Raw genomic sequence first — 25,429 nt, forward strand, 5'->3', positions numbered from 1 at the left:
GTTTTGTTGACTCTTCATATATGTTACAAAGGTTTTGGTTTTCTTTCTTCTTCTTCTTCTTCTTTTTTTACTTTTAGGCAATTGGGGTTAAGTGACTTGCCCAGGGTCACACAGCTAGTAAGTGTCAAGTGTTTGGTCTGAGGCCAGTTTTGAACTCAGGTCCTCCTGACTTCAGGGCTGGTGCTCTATCTATTGCACCACCTAGTTGCCCCCTGTTTTCTTTCTTCTTTGAGGAAGAGTAATGGAGAAGGGAGGGGAAATAGGGATTGGTTTACCAAAAAAATTAAAAGAAAAGAAAGAAGGTAGAGGCTGGCACAGAACAGAAGGCAGGCCAGAAGGAATCACAGACAAACTTGAGAGCTTTAAATGTAATTCATAGAAATTTTTATATACTTTAAAAGAAAAGCAAATTGTACATAACAGATATACAGTTTTATGTAAAAAATTTCCATGTATCTTTTGAGTTCATTTCTATTGTTGTTTGGTTGTGAATTCTTACTCTATTCATACTTGGAGTAGTTATTCATTTTTGTTGCTTCTAATTTGTGTATGATGTGACTTTTAATATCTAAATCATTTATCCACTTGAGATATATCTTGACACACAAACAGATTATAGATGTTGGTCTAAACCCAGTTTCTGCTAGACTGCTTTTCTCATTATCCTAGCTTTTTTTGGTCAGATAGTGAGGCCTTGCCCCCATAGTTGGAATTGTTGGGTTTATTAAAGACTATGCTTCTGTCATCTGCTTTTATTTACTAAGAATGTTTCTTCTTTGCTGTATTCTTCATTAAGAGCTAATTAGTCATATATAATAGTAATATCTCACATTTATATGGTGTTTTTTAAGGTTTGCAAAATTCTTCCCAGTTATCCTAATTTTATTTGAGAGACATAGAGAAGGTAAGTGATTTACCCAGTGTCATACTTCTTGTAAGCATCAGGATTTGACACTAGGTCACTTGATTTCCAAGTTTACCTCTTTTTCCATAACTGTATAGAATTAACATTGAAAGCAGTAACAGCCTTATTTCCAGGAAGTGACTTTTTCATACTACATGTTTGGTGTGTTCCAGATGATACTTAATCTAGATGGTTATTGACTATGTCCATGGTTGGTTTCTTATTTCGCAACATATTCAAACTGGAAGTCTCTTTCTTCTTGTTTTAGAATTGGCAGAACTATATTATAGAGTTATATCCTTGTGGATAAAGTCCTGATATTGGACTTTTACTGAAACTGCTGAGAATTTGGATGCTGATCTGCTGGATAAATTTATCAGAAAAGATTTTCATAGACTTCTTCTAAGAACAGTTTATTAGAAACAAAGTTAAATAATTCTTTTGCGTTAGGCACTAAGAACTTTGTTTTAGCATAGTTCCATATAATGTTTATCATTTGTTATCTTGCCCATTCAAATTAGAATATTGCTAGTTTTCATAATCTGTTAGTCACGTAGAGTGGTCTTTTGATTTAATTTCTAGGAGAACCCTTACAAATAGATCATCTGGTTTTTGTGGTCCATGGAATTGGACCAGCTTGTGACCTTCGATTCAGAAGCATCGTACAGTGTGGTAAGTTTGCAAAATATGTATATGATTGGATTTCCTAAACAGTGTTCAGAAGATGTGCCTGCAGGCTGTGACAATAACCTTGGTGGTATAATCAGATTTGGAAGAGTTAAAGAAGACTGCTGAACAGCCAAGCTTCTTAACTTAGAAGTAAAATGCTATTGAATCTCTAAGGATAACACATGGATAATAGATAATCTCTTAATTAGTACATGATGTGGGCCAGTACTTATAGAAATCTGTTTTTTCTATCTGAAATGCCATAAATGTCAAGAGGATGGTAAGGGTTGCTAAAGATCAAGATAATAAAGAAAAGCCTTAATGAAACTCTTTGTAGGGTGAGGTTTTTGATAGATTCACCTAACAAACTTTGTTTTTTAAAAGTAGTTCTTTTTGAAAGAAAGTCAGAATATCCAATTAGGCAATCAACATTTAAACCAACTATCTTAAGCAGTGTGACCATGAGCTGGAATTGTCTTATGGAAGATATATTTTATGTAACAAGTATTTTCTAACAGTTATGTATTATTTTTCACTTAAAATGATTTTAAAGAAAATTTTGATAGCTTAAATTTTTACATCATGTACATTTCATACTGTATCCCTCTCAAAAAACTATCCCTTTGTAATAAAGGATTAAAAAAAAGAGAAAGAAAGGAAAAACGAGTTCTGTAAAACTAACCAACATATTAAAAAGTCTGACATTAATATATAGTATTCCACAGCTATGCTCTCCAACATCTGCAAGGAAGGCAGGGGTGAAGTGTGGGGAGTAATATTTTTTCATACCTGGGCTTTTTTTCAGGGGGGGGAAGCTTGATCATCATAAGTTTGAAACATTTAATTTGATGTTTTTTCCTTTTAAGTTGTAGCATTGTGTATATTTGTTTTCCTGATTCTCCTTACTCAGAATGATAAGTGTGATTGTTTGTAAATAACTAGAAAACTTTTAAAAGAGTTTGATGGTATGGCCTACTGACAGCTAGCCATGAGCTTTTTGTGAGAAGCTTCCTGACAGAACAGAAATAAGTTTGAAACCAACATTTTTTAATGAAATTATTTGTAGGTTATGATGATTATTTAAATTGATAAATTCTGGAGCAGCTAGGTGGCGGAGAGCACCAGCCCTGAAGTCAGGAGGACCTGAGTTCAAATACGGCCTCAGACGAAATACTTGACACTTACTAGCTGTGTGACCCTGGGCAAGTCACTTAACCCCAACTGCCTAAAGATAAATAAATAAACTGATAAATTCTCCTTCATCCCTAATTTTCTCTTCTCCCTCCTTTGTCCCCCCCCCCATTTCCTGTTAAGGGAAGTTAGTTAGCTGTTGTGAAGATGTGGTGTCATAAAGTCAAAAAAGTATTAGAAGAAGATATAGTTAAATTATTGATTCAGAATGAAATTTTTTCCCTCCCAGTTAATGATTTCCGTGGCGTTTCCTTGAACCTGCTACAGACACACTTTAAGAAAGCTCAAGAACAACAACAGATTGGCCGGGTAGAGTTTCTTCCTGTTAACTGGCATAGCCCTTTGCATTCTACTGGTGTGGATGTGTGAGTAAAACCTTAAACCTTTGAGATAGCCAGCTGTGATTATGTACTCATTGAAGCTTTGTGGTAGGGCTTGTTCCTGTTCATCGAAGTATCTAGGGATGTTTCTGACATCAGTAGAAGTCCATTGTGGAAATCTTAGACTACCAAGAAATCTAGACACCTGTGTTTCTTTCTTGAGGGTCAGATGCTTAAATTCAAACCCCCTCCCCTCCAGATTAAGCAAAATTCTTATTGGGTGAAAGGGAGTTAAGTGTACCATGTTGGAATATTTTGGATTGTATCATCACTACACATCCCTGCAGCTACATTGGCTCTGCAACAACATTGCCAAACAAGGCTTCCCTCCTTCAGCACACATAGTCTTGCATTTTTCCATTTTCCTTTATTTCCATACGTCTTAGTAATATATGTTCAGCTTTTAAGAAAGTAAGAAATTCTCAACCTTGAAAACATTAGAGCTGTCATTGATAATCTGACAGTCAAGGCTTTTCTAGTTAAAAACTGTATGTTTTAAGTGCCCCTTAGTAAGACATGGTACCAGAGAAGTTAGGTAAGGTCAGGACATCCGTTGTGAACTGTGGGAAGAAGGAAGTCCTTTACAGGAGGAGCAGTGAATACACCAGACCACCAAGAGGTGAATTTTTTTTTTCAGAAGTGTGAAGAGAAGAGAGGGCATTACTTTTTCACCCTTGCCGAGTGAAAATTAGCCTTCCCAATCCTATGTTCTTTCAGTCCTTCATATCTGTTATTTTTGTACATGCTAATTACTGTTGTGATGCTTTTTCTGGATAGATAACTCATGTTCTTTCTTAAGTTCTTATGTTGATCATTCTGGAAACCCTAAAATGGACTTTTCCTAAATGGGAAGCTAAGACTGGCTTATGTCTTTGTCTCTGCTCCTCCCATGAGTAGCCTTCTCTTGGCTTTCAGAGCATAGCTCCTAGAGGTTATGTCTCATCCCAGTGAGCCCAGCCTTTCCTTTTGTTGGCTGATAGAATTTTGAAACCCTTCTCAAGGAAGATACTACCTTTTCCTTTCCTCTTCCCTACCTACCTACCTTCCTTACCTACCAAAAAATTGATAGATACCAAAACTTGGTAGATAAATCACTTTCTGAGACATGGGAAATGGCATGCCTTTAGACAAACCCTTCTCATCTTTAAGTACTCAAAACTAATGTGTTTCTGGAAGATAACATGGAATTGGCTATAGCACTTTTATTTGGGTCTCCAGGTAAAATCTCTCTCCTGTTTTCAGAGATCTGAGGAGAATTACACTACCCAGCATCAACCGCCTTCGGCACTTCACCAATGACACAATCCTGGATGTCTTCTTTTACAATAGCCCCACCTACTGTCAGACTATCGTGGACACAGTTGCTTCTGAAATGAACCGAATATACAAACTTTTTCTGCAGAGGAACCCTAATTTCAAAGGGGGTGTATCCATAGCTGGACATAGTTTAGGTAACAATAACAGTAAAGGCTCACATTTATATGTTCACAAGATTTCCTATATGCATGATCTCATTTTATTCTCACAACCCTGTGAGATAAATTGTGCAAGTACTGAGACCAATTTACAGTTGAGAAAAATTAGTCCATAAACATATATTAAGTGCCTGCTGTGTGCCAGACACTGTGCTAAGCACCGGGGATACAAAGAAAAGACAGTCCCTGCTCTTGGGCTCCCAATGTAACAGGGGAAACAATGTGCCAGCAACTGTGCACAGACAAGCTGCAGAGGGTATGGACTGGAAACTGAGCTTCAAGTGCATAAGTGACTGGCCAAAGTCACACAGCTAGTAAGGCCACAGACTGGAACCCAGGGCTTGGATCCCAAACTTAATACCATTTTTCACACCACTGTGTTGCCTTCCAGTGCTTGGGAGAGTGTTCTCCTTTGGGTCCATATCAGGTTCTATAGTGTACAGCTGCAGGCCTGTGTGAAGTATTTGGAGTTGGCATTGGAATAGAGGGGAAAGGATTTTTCAGATTTATTTGCAGCAGATCATTATCTTGTTTTTGTCTTTTGGGAAAAAAATAACAAACTAGGAAGTGTTACTACTGGTTGGATTTTTCCTGCTTTCTTCCCTTTTATTTTTACAGGATCACTTATATTGTTTGATCTCCTAACAAACCAGAAAGATCCTTTGGAGGAAAATGACAGTGAAAAGGTAAATTACTTCTTTAGTGGTTTAATTAGTAATAAACTTTGGCATTTAAAATCTGGTTTCTGAATTGAGTTCAGTCAGTCCGATCCAGTTTAAGTGCATTTCAGTTTCAGTAAACATAAATACAGGATTTACTGTATCTAGTATCCTTTGGTGGCAGAGGTATTTTACAATGTGTAGCAGAATTATTAAGTAACTAAACGTGGGCTTTGGTTAATATGCAAATTTATGGGCTTAACCAGTCAGTTCTAAGATTTTGGAGTTATATAAGGGAATTTAGATGTCATCTAGTATTCATTCCCCAAAATTTATATATGAGGAAACTGAGTATTATGTAAATGGATTATTTATAAATTAGTTCATATTTTAAATGCACTAGGAGAGCTTCCTGTTTTTTTAAAAAAATACCGATACAAGCTGTTTTGTAAAGTAAATCGCCTACTATTGTTCTTACCATCCATCTGGCACCTTAGCACAGATTATGTTATGTTGTATTGGTTATTTTTAATGTTTCCCTAAACTAAACCATAAACCCTGTGAAGACACAGCAATTACTGTGTCTGCTTTTTTGTTTTCCCAGAACCTAGTGCATTGTAGGTGCTTAATAAGTGTTTGTTGATAATGCTAAATTATTTTAAAAATAGAATAATTGCATTACAATTTGTGTTTTATATAAATCTAGCTTTTCATATCTGTTTTGTTCATATTAAGGTACCTGAATCTGATAGGCCTCTTTATGATGTTAATAAAATTATATTAACAAATGATATTTTATTAACCAACAAATAAGATCATTAAAATATTAATAACAATATAAGTATCAGTAAATGAGAACTCTGTAGTTTAATTTTTATAAAATGTGATGTCTTCATATTTAAAAATGATTCCCTACATTTTGTTTTTAATAAAACAGACATTTCTCAATAAAGACAGAAACAACATCCTCTCCATCTTCCCCCACCCCATCCCACCCCAATAGAGTATATTCCCTGAAAGATTGGTTTATTAATTAATTGAAAGGATATTTTCTTTACTTTTGATAGTATAGAAGTAACTAGTATTTGACTACAGTTTTATTGTCTCTCAGCTATTTACTTTATTCTGTAATTTCCAGGTTATTCCAAGGGTTGTCTTGGATCAGGGAGATACACTAGACCTAGAAGAAGATTTGAAGAAACTTCAGCTCTCTGAATTCTGTAATCTCTTTAAGAAGGAGAAAATAGATAAAGCAGCTCTGGTAAAATCTATCTATTGACAAAGTAGTTGTTATTATCTTGTATTGTGTTACCTCAATATTTTTGTTACTTGTCAGTGTCTTTGAGTAATCCTTATAGAATGTCTGTAGTATGTTTGGCTGAGTACAGAATATAGTACTTGCCCTTAGGAACTTTGTCATATCGTCTTTGTTATCTTTCAGGATTTGTTGAGTGCTTACATATACATAGTGCGATATAGTTTAATGTTGTTATGATCAGTATTCTGTGGAAGTTTAAAGTCTAAAACAGGTGACATATGTAGGCATAAAAGGATGTGCACAACTTTATTGTTGTAAAGAAATACTATGACAGCAAGAATCAATCTAGTAAGTGAAATAACATTTTTACCATGGCAGGTTTAATGATTGACTCTTGAATAACAAAAAGTTTTTAGTATTCTAATATTTCTTTTTAAGAACTGATATTTTTATGTGCTTAAGTATTTCAAAAGAACCACAATTTCATCATTTCGGATATTCCTGTCCAGTATAGATTACATCCCCTCAGTGCTTTGGGGAGACAGTCTTAATGAGATGCTGTGGGCCAAAAAAAGTAATCTTCTAGAGGCCGGCCTTCTGCTGACAAATTAGTTCTTGGAAGACAGATACTCAGCCTATGAATAGGACCTTGCTCGAATCTTAATTTATTAGGATTTGGCAGAGTTTGTACAATGCTGGCCTAATCTCCAAGAACTCAGAGCTATTTCTCTGCTCTTACGGATGATCAGAAGAAAGCTCAAGTGCAAATAATACACATGTACATCAGTGAGTTTTTTTCCTAACATTTTTTTTTCACTTTAAGAAGAGCTAGTTGCTAAAATGTCTTTCATAAATGTGAAGTCATGTTCTTTTTTAGCAGATATTTCTGATAATAAATAATGCTTTGTTAAAGCCAAATTTATATGTTATATTCTGGTTATTATTTTCTGTGGATAGTAATCAGGCAAGAATATGACAATCCAGCCCTTACTTAGATGATGAAGGTGGAAGTCAGAATGTGTTTTCTCTACTTTGTAGCATCACCAAGTGTCTACCTTCTACTGCCTCCACAAGAATAGGGTACATCTTCTAGAGCAAAGTAGTGATATTTGTATCATTATAACATTGACATCTTAGACTTTTAAAGTTCTTTTTATATTTCTTTTGTAAGCTTTTAAATGAAACTGTGATATTGGGGAGCCAGAGCAATGCAGAATGTGAATATAAAATAGAAGGAAAAATGCTAAGCCTTGTAGGAAGCCTGGCTCTGTTCTCTTCAGGAGGCCCAACATTTGTCTTGTCATATTTACCTAGAAGTAAGGCATTTCATTCTCTATGCCTAGGCTTTGTGTACAGAGAGAGATCTTCAGGAAATGGGAATTCCTTTGGGACCAAGAAAGAAGATACTGAACTATTTTAAGAATGGGGAAAATATACAGGTAATAAACTTATGTTGGGTTAAAATTCTTTGTTTTGTTTGATGATGTATCTCTGTCAGGTTGTCAGACATTTCTGCCCAGTGGCACATTCACTCAGGGTAGGTGGGCAGGGATGTGATATTTTGGTTTTTGATTCTATATGGAAGTCAGTCTTTTGTACCTTATCCACATCTACTAAACCTGTTACTGTTCCCAGAATACTAACCTTCCCTGAACTTCTCCCAGTCTTGGATTTCTTCAGCTGTTGAATGATCCAATCCCTCAGAAATGGGTTTGATTCAGTCTTTCAGTTTTTTATTTGGCTTTATTTTCTTGTTCCATTTCTCATGCCAGTGAAACACATTGTCAACTCTGATCTGGCAGTTAAAATAGTTCAGAAAATTTCCTAGTTAAGTGCACATTTCCCATCCAGTTTTCTTTTATCTGTTTTTCTCCTTTATCTATCCCATTTCTTTATTTTTCTTTATCTGTTTTTCGTAGTTAGTTAGTTGGCTAATATTTTACCAACTCTAGCCCATTTGGCTGTTCCAATTTGTATAACACTTTGGAGTGTGTATAGAGATGTTACAGCATTGCAGTCAGGCAGCTGTTGTCCCATCTTGTTTTCTAAGGATCTTTTCCCTTTTTTAGCTTTACTGGCCACCATTTCAACAGTAGTTTCCTTCTTGCTCCATTGCCTTTTAAAAGTCAGAAGTAAATTGTTTAATTCTTTGGCTGATTCTCTTGCAAGGCACCTCTAAAGAATTTGAGTTTTTTTGTTTGTTTGTTTTAAATTCCTCAGAGTGTTAACAAACAGAATCAGCAGTCGGCTTTGGGTGGGAATTTACCTGTACTTTCAGAAAAATCCAAAGATTGTAATAGTACTGGTGGTGCTGGAAATGAGGAGTACTTGGATATTAGCATTGGACAGGTAAAACAAGCTTCTTTTTGGGGGGCATTTTGAAGAATGAGTGTTCTAGAAACAAAGACATAATTTGTGAATGGTGTTTTCCCTCCTCTTCCTACTTCCCCCAGGCTTCTGTGAAATATCCTAGGCTAATTTATAAACCAGACATCTTTTTTGCCTTTGGATCTCCTATTGGAATGTTTCTTACTGTCCGAGGACTGAAAAGAATTGATCCTAACTACAAACTTCCAACATGCAAAGGTTTCTTCAATATTTATCACCCTGTAAGTACTGTGTGGTTATGGCTTTACCTCAGTCAATCACCATTCATTTTATAGGCATCTGCTATGTGTTAGGTACTTGGGATACAGAGACTAAAATCTCTCTGTCCTCATGGAGCTTACATTCTATTGGAAGAGTCAACATGTACTTAAATATATGCAGAATAAATCCATGGTCGTTTAGAGTGAGGGGAGATAAAGGAAAGCAGGTACCATTCAAATGTAGGTGGCACTACAACTGAGTTTTGAAGGAAACAAGAAATTTTTAAGAGATGGAAGTGAAGAAAACATACATTCCAAGCAAGGAGACAGGAGATAGATTGTCATGTGGGAGAAACAGCAAGAAGGCCAGTTTGTCTAAACAATGGAATATGTGAATAGGGTATAAATATATAATAAGATTGAAATGGTGAATTGGAACCTGGTTGTGACAGTAGTAGTAGAAGCAACTAGAAAACAGGGTGTTAGCCTGTTTGGTTTGCTTCTTTCCTACATCATTCTACTGAAATTACTGGCCTGGAAAAGACTTAATTTCTCTTTTTTTACCTTTCTGTAGTGAGCTTGTGACTGCTTGTCTCTTCTTGTCTTTCTCTGGCAGAAGTAAGTCTAGCTATTGCTTTTCTATGCAGTTTGATCCTGTGGCATATAGGATTGAGCCAATGGTGGTTCCAGGGGTGGAATTTGAGCCTATGCTGATCCCGCATCATAAAGGCAGGAAAAGGATGCATTTGGGTAAGGCTGAGTTAAGAATCAGGGAGGTTTAGAAGTGGTGGTTTAGACCATGTCAATAGACATAGCTTCTGGACTGTTCTCTTCAGCTTTGTGCTGAATACTTGACTCCTTAAAATTCTTTTACCAATGTATGTTTTAGAACTGAGAGAAGGCTTGACCCGGATGAGCATGGATCTAAAGAACAATGTGCTGAGTTCCCTGCGAATGGCCTGGAAGTCTTTTACCAGAGCTCCATACCCAGCCCTTCAGGCTACAGAAGCAGCTGCTGCAGATGAAACTGAGCCTGAGCCTGAAGCAGTTCCAGAGAAGCCCAGTGGTTGGTGGAGCTGTATAAATGGTTTCTGCATTAGACTGGGGAATCCTTCTGTTACCCACAGGCCTTGGGCTTTTTTCTTCACTCCTGTTTGGTGGCTTCTGTAGGCCTTCATGGCCACAAGTTATAGACAGTATGTGGTACCAGTGTCCAGGAAATAATAAGCATGCTGTAATAAATAAAATCCCAACTATTTCTTGCCTAGGAAGTCTTGGGATGAGACTCTTGAAAGCTCTTGTTTAACCTTCAAAGAAGAGTTTCTTTGGGACTCATTACATAGTTTTCTCTGCCTCTTTTCCTGTGGTTTTTCTTACACTCCAGTTCCATAGGCTAAATCTGAGATAGTCTAGGTGTTTGTCTATTCCTTGTTAATCCCACAGCCTTTTGGCTTTAGTCTTTCCTTTCTCACTGCAGTTTGGCAGTGTTCAGACTTATTTTGTGAACTAGGAAGTCCACTCAAAAACAGCCACTGAAATGGCTTGAGTGGAAAGAATGCTATGGTCAGCAAATTATGACCCACGTGCCAGGGGCCTATCATCTGGTTTTGTGTGGCCCACGAGCTTTTTTTACACTTTATTAAATGAACATTAAAAAAACAACAACCCAACATTCTTAGCTTATGAGCCATAGAAAAACAGGCGTCAGGCTGTACATTGGTGACTCCTGATTTAAATGAAACCAGTGGGACTGGAGATGAAGCTTTAAGGGAGAGACTGAGAAAAGGAAGCTATTCCTTTGTATGGGGAACAACAATTTAATAATAAACAGGAAGTTTAGAGCAAGAAAAGAAAAATAGAAATTTGATTGCTCTTACGTCGGTTCCTGATATCTAGATGTTCAAGCAGGAGACTCACCTGTGGCAGATAAAGAAGAAGCTGCTTCTATCAATGTTGGAATGCTGAATGGGGGCCAACGCATTGACTATGTATTACAGGAGAAACCTATTGAAAGCTTTAACGAATATTTATTCGCACTGCAAAGCCATCTCTGCTATTGGTAAACTAAGGGCTTTCTTGTCCTTGTTTGCGTTTTTTACTGTCTAGACAATAAAAAAAGGGTTTCCTGGGCAATATGAGTTAAATACAGAAGAACCAGATAATGGATACTTATATAACTGAACTGATTTTTCTTCATTCAGGTTAGGTTATAGAATAGTATTGCCTAGTTAGCGGTTATTTTTAAAAATTATATTAAATGGTACCAGGGTCATAGGTTCCCTGAATTGATAATTTAGCTTCACTGTCTTATAAATGCATGCTATTTGATGGTCACAGGAAGAACTAGTGAGGGTATGGATGAACTAAATCCATCACTGTTATGGAAAACTAGATAAAAATTGATGGATGAATTTGTAGTAGTAGCTACTAGACAAAACTTTAAGAGGAAAGGATTATACCTTACTGAAACCTTTTAATATCCCAGTATAGTACTCTGCACATACTAAGTGTTGAATAAATATTTAGTAAAATTGTTTATATTAAAAATGCAGCTTCATTAACTCAGTTTAGAAGGCATTTTGTTTAGCTAGATTATAAAAATCTTTTAAAAAGTCACCATTTAAGACATTATCAGACACAAAGTTAGAATTATTTTGGAAGAGATGGCAACCTGAACCATGATATGTCCAGGTCCATTATACCATTATTCTCTAGGAACTAAGGTCTGACATTTTTTATGAAATATTTTTAATGGTGTGGATATCATTGCTTACCTCACTAGGGAATCTGAAGATACAGTTTTATTGGTTCTTAAAGAAATCTACCAAACCCAGGGAATCTTCTTGGATCAGCCTACCCAGTGAAAAACACCATCTCTACCTTATCTGTGGCTGCTTAACGTAAGCTTTCAATTGTCTCCTAGTTCTTTATATAAGAAACTCCAGAGTATTAAGTAGTTAGAGCCACCTCTATCACCAAGATCTAGGCTTTTGGTTTTCAGGGGGGACTGTTAGGTCAAAAGCAATCTGTGTATTGTGTTAGTGATTTTGTTGAAATGTCATTTTTAGGATCTTGACTTGGGATTTCATAGTTTACAACACTTTGAAGCCAGTAAAGAAACTTGTGGTGATTTAAACTTTTCAGATTCATGGTTTGTACCTTGTTTCTGCAAATTACTGCTATGCAGTGACCTTTTTTTCCTCTTTTCTTTAGATGAACACTGAAGATTGCTTCTCTAGAAAACTCACCTTTTCCATTGCCTCTGCCACCTTCTTGAACGTGGCCTGCCCTCTGCCTGCCACGGGGAGAGAGAATCAACTTCCTCTGGAAGTGTTGTGTATACTTTTATCACTGGTTTCATGTGAAAATGATTGTCCTTTCACATAGCCAGTGTTAAGGGCATCTTCAGTTCTCAGTCTCTTATCTGTTGATGACAGAATGTAGGCTGCAAAATAGACTTATCAGTATTGGGTTTTGAGTAAGTAGAGAACTTCCTCTTGAACTGTTTGGAAAAATCCCTTGTTGTTTGTGACTTCAGCCTAACAGCTGGCAGGATGAGTGTAGATACTGAGAGATAGCACCTAGTTTTGGGTAGTAATGAGATAACTAGTATTCAGAGTTTCAGTGCATATGCACCCTGAGTCTGAGTGGCATTGTCATGGAATAGTTTTTGGTAGCCAGAACTCCACCAAGGAAAGGGGCTTCTGAACTAGTATTAAATCAGGTACTTATGTCCAAAGATGTCAGATGTCTTAGACGAGTAGTTTCAGTCTTAAATAGAAAAGGATCCCTGCCACCTATATTGACTTAGAAAACCACAAATTAACATTCTGTTGTATTTTTATTTATTCTGTTAAATGTTTCTCAGTTACATACTAATCTGGCTCAGGCCTTACTCTGGCCTGTTTGATACCTCTGTCTTAGAAACTTCCTTTCCATATTATACCTCGTGTTGGGAAGCTCGGGATACAGTTTGATGGTCATTTAAAATAACATCCCCAGTAGTACTAGCTGATGTAATATAGAGGGTGAAGTTAAAAAAGCCTAAATAATTTCCTTTCTTTGAGAATGCACAAACACACTGTAATTGATGATCTCTATTAGGCTACTGAACCATTTCAGTGAAACAGAACCTTTGTAAAATCTCTTGCCAAACCCAGTTGGGTGAGGGTGGTATTGTTTGCCCTCTACAAGCATGTTAAGATGCTGTTTGTAAACTGCCATTTTGTTCTATCTCCACTCTCCTGAGTGCTTATTAGAAGGGCTCTTGGCTGGGTATATTGGCAGAACCGGTGATTTGGGGCAGCATTCATGTAACTCATCCTGAATGGTAGGGCCTCCAGGGCCCAAAATGATAGCCATGGCAGCATATATATACACACTGCCAGCTGGGCCTGGAATGGCTTGGCACTTATGCGAAGGCAAGTGAAATTTGTATGATAGGACCACTGCCAGTGAGCCACTTTTTTTTTTTTAAAGGTAACTGCACAGTTAGGAATGAATGCTTTTCGCTTCATGGCTTGGATATCGCTATCCTGTATGGGAGTAAAACTTGGAAGTTTCACTAGTCTTTACTCCTTTGAAGACTGTCCCACTCCATTTCTCAAGGACTAGAAGCAGAAAGGCTTCATTTTAAAGTTAATTTATTGTATCACTGTACTAGAATCATTTCGCATTATATCTTTAGGGTAGCAGTAGCCTTGACATAGAAATGCTAGGAAGTGAGAAAGTTCCCTGGCAAAAGGCCATCCTACGCTCATCTCACTGACTGAATGAAGAGAGCAAGACAGAACCTGGCCTTTTCTTGTTCCCTTGATTGCAAGCAAATACTGACCAAGGAACTTAGAAATTTGTTACATGGGATGTTGTCTATTATGTTTATTATGTAAAATGTGAAGAGTTTGAACTAAACTTTGGCAACCCCAGGAAGAATCAGTTGTGCATTAAACAGCTGCTGCCTCTGATGCGGCTGTGCCTCTGGGTGCAGAGAAGTAGGTCACAGTTGATGAACCAAAGGACAAGAAATGTTGATCCTTTCTAACCAAAGATGGAAAAAGTATAAATAGGGTAGCTGAGATATAACCAGTCTCTGTACTAAAAGTGTTGAGTATTAGTGAGGAGGAATGTTTGTTTGTAAAAGAGCTTTGTCCTTTGTCCCACCTACCTGTGATGTATCATGGTATGTATGGTGTGTATCTGTTGGATGTCATTAGCCTTTGACCTAACTTTTATTTGTATATTATTTGCACTACTTAAAATTCATCACTTGCAATCTCTTGACCAAGCCTGAAAAGCTTATTTAGTCTGTTCTAAAATCCTCCCTAGTGCAGTGACATTTTGCGCATATTCCTGGCAATAGAATTAGCACTGCCCTTTTTAGCAAAAGCAACTGTTTGCTGCATGGAATGACTAACAGTCCTGATTGGCTTTTCAATTTGGGGCACTTTTGAAATGTTTGTTTTTTATAATGTGAACCTATATAAAATTCTTAATTGAATTCTGAAATAAAACGTTACTTCCAGACCTAGCTGCTTATTTTACCGGGTTTAATCTGCTTCTCAATAAAGAAAGTTACATCCTTGGTTTATAATTGCATTTTTAATCTCAGGACAGAACATTCTCAAAAACATTAAATCTGGAATTTATGAGTTGTGGGCAATTCTCAATCAAAAAGGACATTTACTCAGATTTTCTACAAAAGTTTGTGTGTACTGCTTTGTTCATACTTGCAAAAAACAGGGCGGAATTAGGGGGAAGACTGATGTTTTTCTTGGTGAAACTGTATTTTTAAAAGTAAATTATTCTTTTATGACAGAAAAAATAGGCATTTACTATAAATCTTTATGTAGGTAATGTAAACTTGTAGCCATTCAGAGGAAATAGCTTAAACCTCTTGACCATTTGAACTCTGCTGCAGTGTGTTAGATTTCCAGTTTGTACAATATGGTTTGTTATTGTACTGCCTTGCATATGCATTAGGAAGTTTTATGCTCCACAATGTACCAATATTTCTTGGCTTGTTAAATATTAAGCATCTATGGTCATTTCTCTAAAAGAGTGGCATTAGGAATATAACACCCAATTTTAACTTTTCTCAGGGAAAATAACTTTTACCAAATGCCTTTTTTTTAAACTTTGAACAGTGGAGGAAAATTGCTTTTAATTTTTAAAAATTAATTAATTTTTAGTTTTTAACATTCACTTCTATAAGGTTCTGAGTTTAAAAATTTTTCCCCTCCCCAAGACAGTGTACAATTTGATACAGGCTCTACTTATACATTCATATTAAGCATATTTTCCCATTAGTCATTATATAAAGAAGAATTAGAACTGATGGGAAGAACCATGAGAATGAAGCAATAAAACAAAACAACAAAGAAAAACAAAGCAAATAAGATGCTTCTATATGCATTTAGACTCCATAGTTCTTACTCTGGATGTAGATAGCATTTTCCATTGTGAGTCTTTTGGAGTTGTCCTAGGTCCTTGCATTGCTGAGAAGAGCTAAGTCTATGAAAGTTAGTCATCGCACAATGCGGCTGTTACTGTGTACAATGTTCTTCTGGTTGAAGGACTCACTTCACTCAGCATCAATTCATTTATATGAGCTTTCCAGGTTTTTCTGAAGTCTGCCTGCTCATCATTTCTTGCAGCACAATAGTATTCTATTACATTCGTATATCACAGCTTGTTCAGCCATTCCCCAATTGATGGGCATCCCCTCAATTTGCAATTCTTGGCCACTACAAAAAGAGCTGCAATAGATATTTTTGTACACATGGGTTCTTTTCTCATTTTTCTCTCTTTGAGGTACAGACCTAGAAGTGGTATTGCTGGGTTAAAAGGTATGCACATTTTTGTAGCCCTTTGGGCGTAGTTCCAAATTGCTCTCCAGAATGGTTGGATCAGTTCACAACTCCACCAACCATGCATTAGTGTTCCAATTTTCCCACATCTTCCCCAGTGTTTATATTAATTTTCCTATTTTGTCATGTTAGCCAATCTGATAGGTGTGATGTACCTCAGAGTTGTTTTGATTTGCATTTATCTAATCAACAGTGACTTAGAGCAATCAAATGCCTTTTCTAGTAACAATTCACTGTAAGCTTGAAAACTGCCTGTACTTAAAAATATTGGCACCAACTGATATTCAGTACTTCAGTTCTCAGTATCCAGTGGCATTATCAGAAAAGATTAAGGACTCAGCCAGGCTTTCTAAAAAGGTGTCAACTACGTGCTAAGGCAGTGGGTTTCCAAAATAAAAATTTAAGGCAGTCCCTGTCTTAAATGTAGATCTTATGTTCTCCTGGACTTGGCTCTTCTTTAACCTCTTGACAGTGAAAAGGTCAGTGCCTTCAAAGAACCTTAATCACATTAACATAGGACACTACCATTTATCTGTGGTTAAGGCTATATGACACTGGAACTATTAGCTGAAAAGTAAAAATTTCAGTCACACTAAGCATTTTGGTCTAGTTAACAACTGTTTTTGCTTATTTTTTTTACCCAGTTGCTTGGTTTCTTTTGCTGTCCCAAGTCACACTAGTTGTGAACATAGACAGTAAGACAAGACACTTAATCTTTTTACTGTCATGACCCACTTTGACAATCTGGTGAAGTTTTTGTAACCCTTCTCAGAATAACGTTTTTAAACGGGTTTTTTTAGAGGTTAAGGAAAAATAAAGATGCAACTCCCCCCCCCCACACCTAAATTCAGATTCCCTGATATCTATTCACAAACCTTGGCTTAAGAAATCCTATTATGCAACTTAAAGTAGGGCAATTTAAGCATTTGTGCTGACACCTTGTTTTATACTGCCTATATTTCCTAATGTATCTCTCTCCCCTTTCCCTATTCGACCCTAATAATGAATAAAAGAGCAGAAAAAAATTAAGCAAAACAACCAACATAGTTAGTTGGGCTCCAAATACAGAACCCCCCACTTTTTTGCAAAAAAGTGGGTAGAGGTGGCAGAGCAATCTTAAGAACAAAATCAGACATCTGAATTAAACAGAAGCAGTTCCCAAAGATAACTGCCCCCAAACCTATCTCTTGTCAAACACTGAGGTCCAAGAACAAGAACTTTAAAATCAGGTTTATTGGGGGCACAGATACATTGAAAATGGCACTTTCTGGTAAGAAAATGCATACATACTTTAAGAAACATAACAAACAGGAAGAAATACATATCTGAGGGTCCCATAAAATTACTTCAGAAAGAACAGCTTATATGGTTCATTTAACTATACCCTTGTCTGGGGAAAGGGAAAAGGAAGCAAAGCACATCTATAAAGTTAACTGATAACTGATGATGAGCAACTTCTTCCCTTCAGTGGTAACAAATATTTTTATTACAAAAATATTCTCTTTGTCTCCTTCCTTAGTCTTTCATTAGGCAGAAACACAAAATTACACATTGAGCTGGAAGGAACTTTAGCTGTCATCTAGTCCAATCCCTTCATTTTACAAATGAGGAAATTGAGTCCTATGGAGGACTAAGTCAATTTGCCTGAAATAGGTAGAGCTGGTATCTGAACCCAGGTCCTCTAACTCCAAATCCACTCCTGTTTTTGAGGAACAAATAATTTAAATGGCCAAGTTGATAAAACATACAGAAGAAAGTTTTGGCTCCAAGTATCACTCTTTGGTCCCTCATGAAGAGAACTCATGGGAAAGAAAGGCAGATAGATGCAGCCGAGTTGAGGCAGTGGATGAATGCTTCAAACTCATTAAAATTCTAATACTATTAAGTTTCTTCAAACCTTTATGCTTGTATAATAAATTATGTCTACAGCACTAAAAAATCTTCACATGAAAACCAGTAGCTCTGCTGAGGACCTTAATGCAGAACAGTGATCTAAATTATATTTGGAAATTTCCTATTCAAGTATTCAGGTAATAATGCCAAGAAAAATGGGGAGATGAGTTTGGTTCTTCCCTTTGTAGGGACTCTAGGCTATAAAGGGTCTTGTTTTCTGATGTTTCAACTCTAGGTACATATAACAAGCATTTTGTTTTTCTGCTTGAAGGTTAGAGCAGGTACGTATAACCATATAGGAAGGTCACAAGAACTGTGCCTTAAAGTCTTAAAATATTCAATGCTTAGCACAGTGCCTGGCACACAGTAGGTGCTTAACAAGTGTATACTGATTAACTGATTTTGAAAATATTCCCATCTAGCCAGCCCTAGTGAACCTAATAGAGTCAGGATGTCTATCAGAGTCAGAAGCTGGCTGACAACCATCTGAATAACTTGAAGTATATATTACTGCCTTTTAACAAAAAGTTCTGTAATTCAGACTTGCAATAATTTCATGAGGACATCGCTCCTTGCTCTAAACTATACTTTTTATTTGTCTCTCGGGTACTATTTCATAAAAACAAACCCAAAAAAAGCCTTTTTTTTTTTCAAATGGGAGAGTCAGGGAAATGGCTAGTCTTTTACTGGAGGAAAGAAAACACTGCAACACATCTCAAGTAAATCCAAAGGTTCAGTGGCTCAACTGGTGGGGTGGGGTACCAGCTTGTAATGGATTCCACAGTTAGGATGCTTTGTCTCGCCTTTGTGAAGCTATAACCAGATGACTGCACTGCCGTCCTCTTCACAGATACAGCCTGCTAGTCACCTGTCAGTTTGATGGAAGGGACCAGGTTGGGTTCCTCCTTAGTCCCTGGAGCTGCCTTTGGGACTAGCATATTGTATGGATCTAAATCATTCCTTGCAGCCATCATAATCTCTCTCTCCAAGCCAGTAGCCTCCTCATCAGAAGGGATACCTCCTCCCGTTGCCAAGGAGTGAGTGGCCACCCAAGCCGGTCCACAGGCCCCCAAAGCCTGGACTGCCATCATCGTGGTATCCTGCAGTAACCTTGAAGCCGTGATCACGCCTGAGACAACTAAGCAAAAACACCTTTATCACAATGAACTTGATTCTTCTATTTTTTCAAAAGGTCTTCCCCAACGACAGACTGTCTATGATCCAGTAGTAGAAAGGAATTGTTACACATATATCTGGTAGGAAGACGGAATTCAGTTTTGCCCATATCTTCACTTGTGGCATTTAAGAGGTAAAAAGAAGGGCCTGAAACCCACGTCTTCTGAGTAAGATAGGTCAAAGACAGGAGGGGATGCTCTCATTGTTCTTTTGTGAGGTAGGCTAAGTTGCTAAACATCAAGTCTATAATGGGGAACAATAAACTTCTGTGTGGTAGGAAGTACATGTTTGCAGTGGAATGGCTTATGACATTCAGCATCAGTCAGGGAAGGATAATACTGCCTGTAGCAGAGGTAGGCAAAACTCAGGCCAATCATGGACCCAACCAGCACGTCTGAAGAAGGAAAAAAAACACAAAACCTCTGTCTCACCCAAATAAGAGTTACAGCCTGTCAACTGAATACCCATTTAAAGAGAACTCTACCATCCTTGCTCTTATCTTTTTAGGGCTTCTCTGAACTACATAATGACATCTGGATTTCTCAAGTGTTACTAGTTTCTTCAAAAAGCTAAAAATCACCCTACTAGTCATCATAACTTCAATACAAATTAGATCTTTAGTGAATACAAAAAAAAAATCCCTTAATTTGGAGCCCCCAATTTAATAATTTGTAGTTATATAGTTGAGTTTATATTTACCTCTGAACACCACATGAAAAAGATTTAATTATAAAACTGATAATATAATTTCTCTGACATCTCAGTCACATTTACCTATTTTGGAGGAAAAAAAATCTCTGCAAACATGGGTTTTTTTGCCTCCTAGCAACCACTGTTAACCAAGTCTAAACTACTGGCTTCTCTGTAATCCTGACTTCTAACTACAAAGTTTTTCCTTTCAATTAGTTTGAATACTTGAAGTTTATAACGATTACTAAAATTTCTACACTGTAGTTTCCAAAGCACTTTCTGTCATCTCGATAATCTAGATAGTGGAAGTACTATTTGCAGGTGAAGTACCTTGCCGAAGATCACAGTTAAGAATAACAGCTTGAGTCTTCTACCTCAATTTTATAGTCCTGAGTGATTTCCATTGAACACATTACCTCTTAGGGATTAACTGCCTCTTGGAGGCCATTTCCTTTTTCTATACAAAAGTCTCCTATTACCATTAGTGATCTTGAACCATTCCCGATTTCAAATCTTTGTAAAGAAAACTTGCATGATCATTTTAGTTTTGGCAACTTTGCCTCCTCCATATAAAAGACGTTTCAAGGAGTAAATCTGGAAAGTGCCTAAACAAGTCTCTCTCTTTTTCCCTCTTAGAGAAGGACACATCTTACCCCCAAGACCCTACCTTGCCAATGGTGTTTGTAATCACAGGTTCGGGAAAGAGCAATGACAGCTGCAAAGAGGAGAGGTGATAGGAAGGCACAGAGCCGCCAGGATTTTCCACGACCTTGAGGAGTGAAGCAGTGTAACTTCCCTGCTAGGTAGAAGGAGGTGAAGGCCAGTCCAGCAAATGCAACTGGAATGGAGAAAGCCAGTACATGAGTGCTTCTTCTAGGAAGCTAATTCATTACTCTTTAGATTGTAGCCCAGGAATCATTTGCAACCCCAAAAAGTTGCTGTTGGCCTTCACTGACAACCCCAAGTCTATATAAATCTTCCTCCTTCATACAGCACAAGTGTGGTACAGAATAGAGACTAGGGAAAGGAAGCAATTAAAAATAAATGATCTCAAAGGCAACAACAGCTCTAACTTGACTGCCTAAGGAATGTATAGTCAATTCAGGAAATGATAAATTATTTGCAAACACGTGATGATTCTACTATTTCATGCAGACAACCTCAGAAATATCTTGATAGGAACTGGTGAGCTAACTCATTATTGATCATGCTTACTATTTTCAATTCTTATCCTCAAATTCAAAGGGGCTCAAAGTATGTGAAGGTCTAGGGTAAAAAGGTAAGGTGTCTAGTATTCAAGTACAAATTTTTTAAAAATGCACTAGCTACTACCCACTCTCCAATGATGTCAACTTCTTAGTGTTCCAATCACAAACATAAAATGAGAAAAGAATTCACTTGATGGTCATACAAGAAGAATGCCCACTGGGGAAGCTCTTTCGGCCCTCAGTGACCACCTCCTCATCCCCTGTGCATATCAGTTCAGAATTGGCTTGTCCATCTGGGAAGCAACGATAGAAGAAATCAGGGCGAGGCCTAGAAGGAACAGAAAATCTGTGGGCTACTTGAGACTGGTGGTCAGTTAAGAGAATTGGTTTGAACATCGTCCTGAGGCCAGGGTCACTGATTTAAGTTCAGTCCTGTTAAACCCTGATCTATTTCATGGTAACTGATGATACCAATGACTCAGGGTCAGCTGTCTTCTAAACAAATGCTGTCATTTCTAGGTAAGAGTAGGCAATGGAGTTTAGACAATCAAGGCACAGCATCACCATTACTGAAAAAGCAAAATCTTACTGATGAAATCTTTATTTCAAACAGACAACATGCCTTGATGGACTGGCGCCAATTCAGTAGCCTCATCAGCCACTCCCAGATTAAGAAAAGGAAACCTGTCAGCAGGGCTAAGCAGTACCCATATATACTATTGTAGGTCTAAGGTACATGGTGGAAAGAAGAAAGATGGAAGGGAAGAACAGAAAAGAGAAAATGTGGATAGAATGAAGAAATAAATTCATAGCTTAATAGATATGAGAAGTGGTCGAATGCCACCAACAGTTGTGTCAAATAAAAGGTCTGGGTGAGCCTGACCCCCTTACCTTCCCACGATCAGCTTTATTGTATTGGTGAAGACTCCATTTAAAGCAAGGGCAAGACTGGCAGCTACAAATGGAAAAGTATCATTGTGATGCCTAACCTCAGGGAAAGGTATGAATAGTGTTTGGGTAACACATGAGCTATATGGCTTTCAAAATAGCCAGAATCCTCCAAAAAGGAGTAACAACCATCTTTCTCTTCCTAAGGATAGGGTCACTTAGAAGATAACTGTACAAGTCATCTTGGAGGCAGTGCTCCCAAATAAGCCTTTCTATCTGTGGCATGGCATATGGTATAATGGAAAAACATTTGGATTTTCAGTCAAAAAACCTTGGTTCAAGTCTTGGTTCTACCATTTGCTGGTTTTGTCATTTTGGGCAAATCATTTAACCTCCTTAAGCTTCAGTTTTTCTAAGGACAATAGTAATACCTGAATTATCTACTTTACAAGGTTATTATATGGATCAAAGGAGAAGTACGTAAATCTTTGTGGGTTTTTTTTTTTTGGCAATTGGGGTTAAGTGACTTGCCCAGCCAGGGTCACACTGCTAGTAAGTGTCAAGTGTTTGGTCTGAGGCCAATTTTGAACTCAGGTCCTTCCTGATTTCAAGGCCAGTGCTCTGTCCACTGCGCCACCTAGCTGCCCAAGAAGCATGTAAACTCTTAACACCAATGTTAGTTAGCCATTAGCATACTGTCCCCCTGACACGGACAGATCCAAGTGGGGTTCTCTAGTAAATGGCTTCCTTAATAGACGGCCCGGCGGCATGGGCACAGACTCCCAAGGCTCATCTGTCCAGCCACTCCCTCCCTCCCCTCGACACTCTGGGCACAATTACACCTCTTACCCAGGCACGCCTGCTTGGTGTCTGCTCCATCTGCTTTCTTAAGACATTTAACCAGAAGGATGAGAGAGAGGGGACACAGAAACACAATCAACTGGAAGGGAACATAAAAAAGCTAAAGCTGCTTACTGCGACAATGGTATGGGAAGGGGGGCTGCGCGGGACAAAGCCTCCCATACATCAACTGTGGGCCCGTTTCCCCTCCCAGATAATCATACTGTGCACGAGTTTTCGCTCGCTGGGCTCGAACTAGAACTTTTTGGTACCTCCCAAGTATACAAAGACGGCCATTCTGCTAAGCTCTAACCCGGGCCAACTTATCAGCTCACAAAAAGGCCCCTGCGTCCTGGACCTGCACTGGGATACAGCAAAGCTCGGGGCGCTCGGGAGGCAAGGTGGGGAAAGGGGGCAGGGGGAGGGGCTCGAGGGCCGTCGGACCCCCTGCTAGGCCCGCGGCCCATCCCCCCACGCCCCAGCCAGGGACCCACAAACAGCAGCTTGGTGGGGAAGTGGTCGTTCTCCACGTAGGGGTTGCGGTACAGCCACATCTCTTCGGGTTGGATGAGCCTCTGGAAGGGCGGGAGAAGCTCTATCACCCTGGAGGAGGGAAGGGAGGACCAAAAGACACCAGGGCCAGTGAGGCGGACTGAGGAAGCGACGAAGGAAGCCCACCCCTCCCCGGCCCCGCCCCCCGGCTCGGGAGCCCCCTCCCCCCCTCCCCGCCGGGCCGCAGTGGGAGGGGCAGGGGCTCTGCGTCCAGGCCGCCCTCGGGCTCACACAAAGGCAGTAAAGAGCACGATCCTCACGCCAACTTCGGCCCCCAGAGCCGCCGCCGCCGCCGCCGCCATCACCTTCCCCAGGGAACCGAGCCGAGGTGCTGCCGCTGCCGCTGACGTGGCAGGCGGAGGCCCCGCCCCCTCCAGGAGGGGAGCTGGCAGCGCGCGAGCACACCCTGGCGGCCCCTTCGGGAATGGCGGGCAGGGCCAACAGCATCACCCAGCTCCAGCCTTCCCCGGCCAGCCCGGCAGCCAGACCCCCCTTCCCCCCCCCCCCGATAAAAATAGGAGAGAGGATCTGCAGCAGCCGTGGGGCTGGGGGTGGGGCATCCTCACGGTTTCCTTCCACCTCCTCACGGAGTTCTTTGCCTCCTGGGTTCCAGCACCGTTAGGAGAGGACAGAATTGGGTAGTCCCACCCCGAGGCACGCCAGACTAGGCGGGTCGTCTGTGAAATTCGGCGTTAGGTGACATCATCACTGAGGTTCTTCCCAGCCCTAGTGCCCACGAGTTCTAGCTGCCGTGTTCATGCCAGCCTCACAACCGCGTTACTTTTACTACACTCAAGCATTCCTTTCCCAGCCCCTCTGAACACCTTTTCAGAAAATCTACTTCATAGTTTTTCTGGATTGCTGCGGGTCATGCCAAAATCTTGCCTGCAGAGCCAGAACATTCAGGGCCGCGTGGTATCTTTTTTCCTTCCCAGTGAAACTATAACATGGAATTAATAGTAAAGACAAAGCCCAATTCTTAACTTGGAACATTCAGAACAATTTATTGAAGTAAACCTCAAGCAAAATCTGTAAATCAGTGGAATGTCATTTAAAAACCTTTTCAAATTAATCCTCACAGAAGCAAAAAAGCATCTGAATTCCAAAGTATTTGTAAAATAAAAAAGGCAACATCCCAGTAAATATAATGTACAAAAATTATATGTTCCTACCATCACACACATTCAATTCAGTAAGAAGATTAAATATTACAGGCAATTCTAAATACACTAGTCAACAGTAAGCTATCTATATACAATTAAACCAAGTTTTACATGTTTCACACTATGCAATAGAACATAGGCCAAACAACAAAACTCCCCAAATATTGTATATCTCAAAGTCAATGCAGCAACATCAAGTCATGTCGTAATACAGTAATGCCCCAGTGGAACATCCCCAGGGAAAGTTAACACTAATTTGTTAGTGTTAAAAGCTTCCATCCAAGTCACAGAAACTCATAAGAGATTGACTTTAGTGAATATTGATGGTTTCCTATTAAAGACTCAAGTGATTTCATTAAAAGAACATTTCACAGAATCTACAAAGTTTGTTACAGATAAAGTCTACAGAAAACAAATCTACAAAGATCATTATTACAGATAAAGACCACATGGAAATGAAAATGGAGTCTTTTAGGTATCTGTTTTTATTGTGCAACATCATTCAAAATGGGTACAAAAGGGCTTAAATCCTCACACCAATCTCGAATATGCATATGCCCTTATGCAAAGAAAAATATCTCATCACTAGCCAGTTGTAACCACTATCACCTTGGTTTCAGTGGCGATGTAATTTTTATATGAATAACACTACAAATGAGATATACCAATCAAGATCAATGACAAGTTAAAGTAAATATCATCCAAGTCCATTTCTAAACTCCTAAGAATTCCTTATAAAGGTCCAACGCTAGGCCCCTTGAGCTATGCTCCAAAATAACCCTAATATACTCTTTCTTTCCAGTCAGAAGTTTAGAAACGGTGGGCATTCCTATTCTGATGAACAGATATGTTCAATAAAAACCACATGAAAACATGAAAGATTGAGTGAATGGCTTTGGCAATTAAGACATTATTTTACCTTACTTTTGTTTACATGGGAATGATTTTAAGGATCTCCATTATAGAGGCCACTGTAGTTCACCAAAATTCTTTCTCCCTTCCTTTAAGCACAAACATATAACAAGCTTT

General features: G+C 38.7%; 2 protein-coding genes and 1 pseudogene across 7 annotated transcripts in view; 1 reads left to right on the forward strand and 2 right to left on the reverse strand.

The window, feature by feature from the left end:
- The window catches only part of DDHD2 (DDHD domain containing 2), a 28,328-nt gene extending 13,614 nt beyond the window's left edge, over positions 1–14,714 (forward strand). For 2 of the 5 annotated variants that reach the window (XM_020985255.2, XM_020985258.2), the window contains 13 exons: positions 1,487–1,576; positions 2,994–3,129; positions 4,387–4,595; positions 5,238–5,305; positions 6,417–6,539; positions 7,880–7,975; positions 8,757–8,885; positions 8,990–9,145; positions 9,772–9,874; positions 10,014–10,190; positions 11,021–11,183; positions 11,907–12,024; positions 12,338–14,714. In XM_020985255.2, coding sequence (XP_020840914.1) covers positions 1,487–1,576; positions 2,994–3,129; positions 4,387–4,595; positions 5,238–5,305; positions 6,417–6,539; positions 7,880–7,975; positions 8,757–8,885; positions 8,990–9,145; positions 9,772–9,874; positions 10,014–10,190; positions 11,021–11,183; positions 11,907–11,988 — 1,532 coding nt within the window. In that variant the 3' untranslated portion in view covers positions 11,989–12,024; positions 12,338–14,714. Of the gene's footprint in view, positions 1–1,486; positions 1,577–2,993; positions 3,130–4,386; positions 4,596–5,237; positions 5,306–6,416; positions 6,540–7,879; positions 7,976–8,756; positions 8,886–8,989; positions 9,146–9,740; positions 9,875–10,013; positions 10,191–11,020; positions 11,184–11,906; positions 12,025–12,337 lie in introns of those variants that run through there. The other 3 variants (XM_020985256.2, XM_020985257.2, XM_020985259.2) reach the window with 3 other exon arrangements.
- A 2,491-nt stretch (positions 14,715–17,205) lies between these two features.
- On the reverse strand, positions 17,206–19,262 carry LOC110207534 (cytochrome c oxidase subunit 5B, mitochondrial-like; annotated as a pseudogene).
- On the reverse strand, positions 17,206–23,913 carry PLPP5 (phospholipid phosphatase 5). Of its 2 annotated transcripts, none has more exons than XM_078149587.1 (7): positions 23,804–23,913; positions 23,180–23,288; positions 22,695–22,785; positions 21,849–21,912; positions 21,161–21,285; positions 20,417–20,587; positions 17,206–19,453 (listed from the first exon to the last, which is right to left on the reverse strand). In XM_078149587.1, the coding sequence occupies exons 2-7, from the start codon at positions 23,237–23,239 to the stop codon at positions 19,290–19,292; spliced, it is 675 nt and encodes a 224-aa protein (XP_078005713.1). In that variant the 5' UTR covers positions 23,240–23,288; positions 23,804–23,913; the 3' UTR covers positions 17,206–19,289. The 2 variants fall into 2 exon arrangements, with proteins under 2 accessions (XP_078005713.1, XP_020840913.2); XM_020985254.2 differs by lacking the exon at positions 23,804–23,913 and adding an exon at positions 23,469–23,621.
- Between the last annotated feature and the right edge of the window lie 1,516 nt (positions 23,914–25,429).

The sequence above is a fragment of the Phascolarctos cinereus genome, unplaced genomic scaffold (genome assembly GCF_003287225.1).
Source record: "Phascolarctos cinereus isolate Bilbo 61053 unplaced genomic scaffold, phaCin_HiC Scaffold_2;HRSCAF=192, whole genome shotgun sequence".
Lineage (NCBI taxonomy): Eukaryota > Metazoa > Chordata > Mammalia > Diprotodontia > Phascolarctidae > Phascolarctos > Phascolarctos cinereus.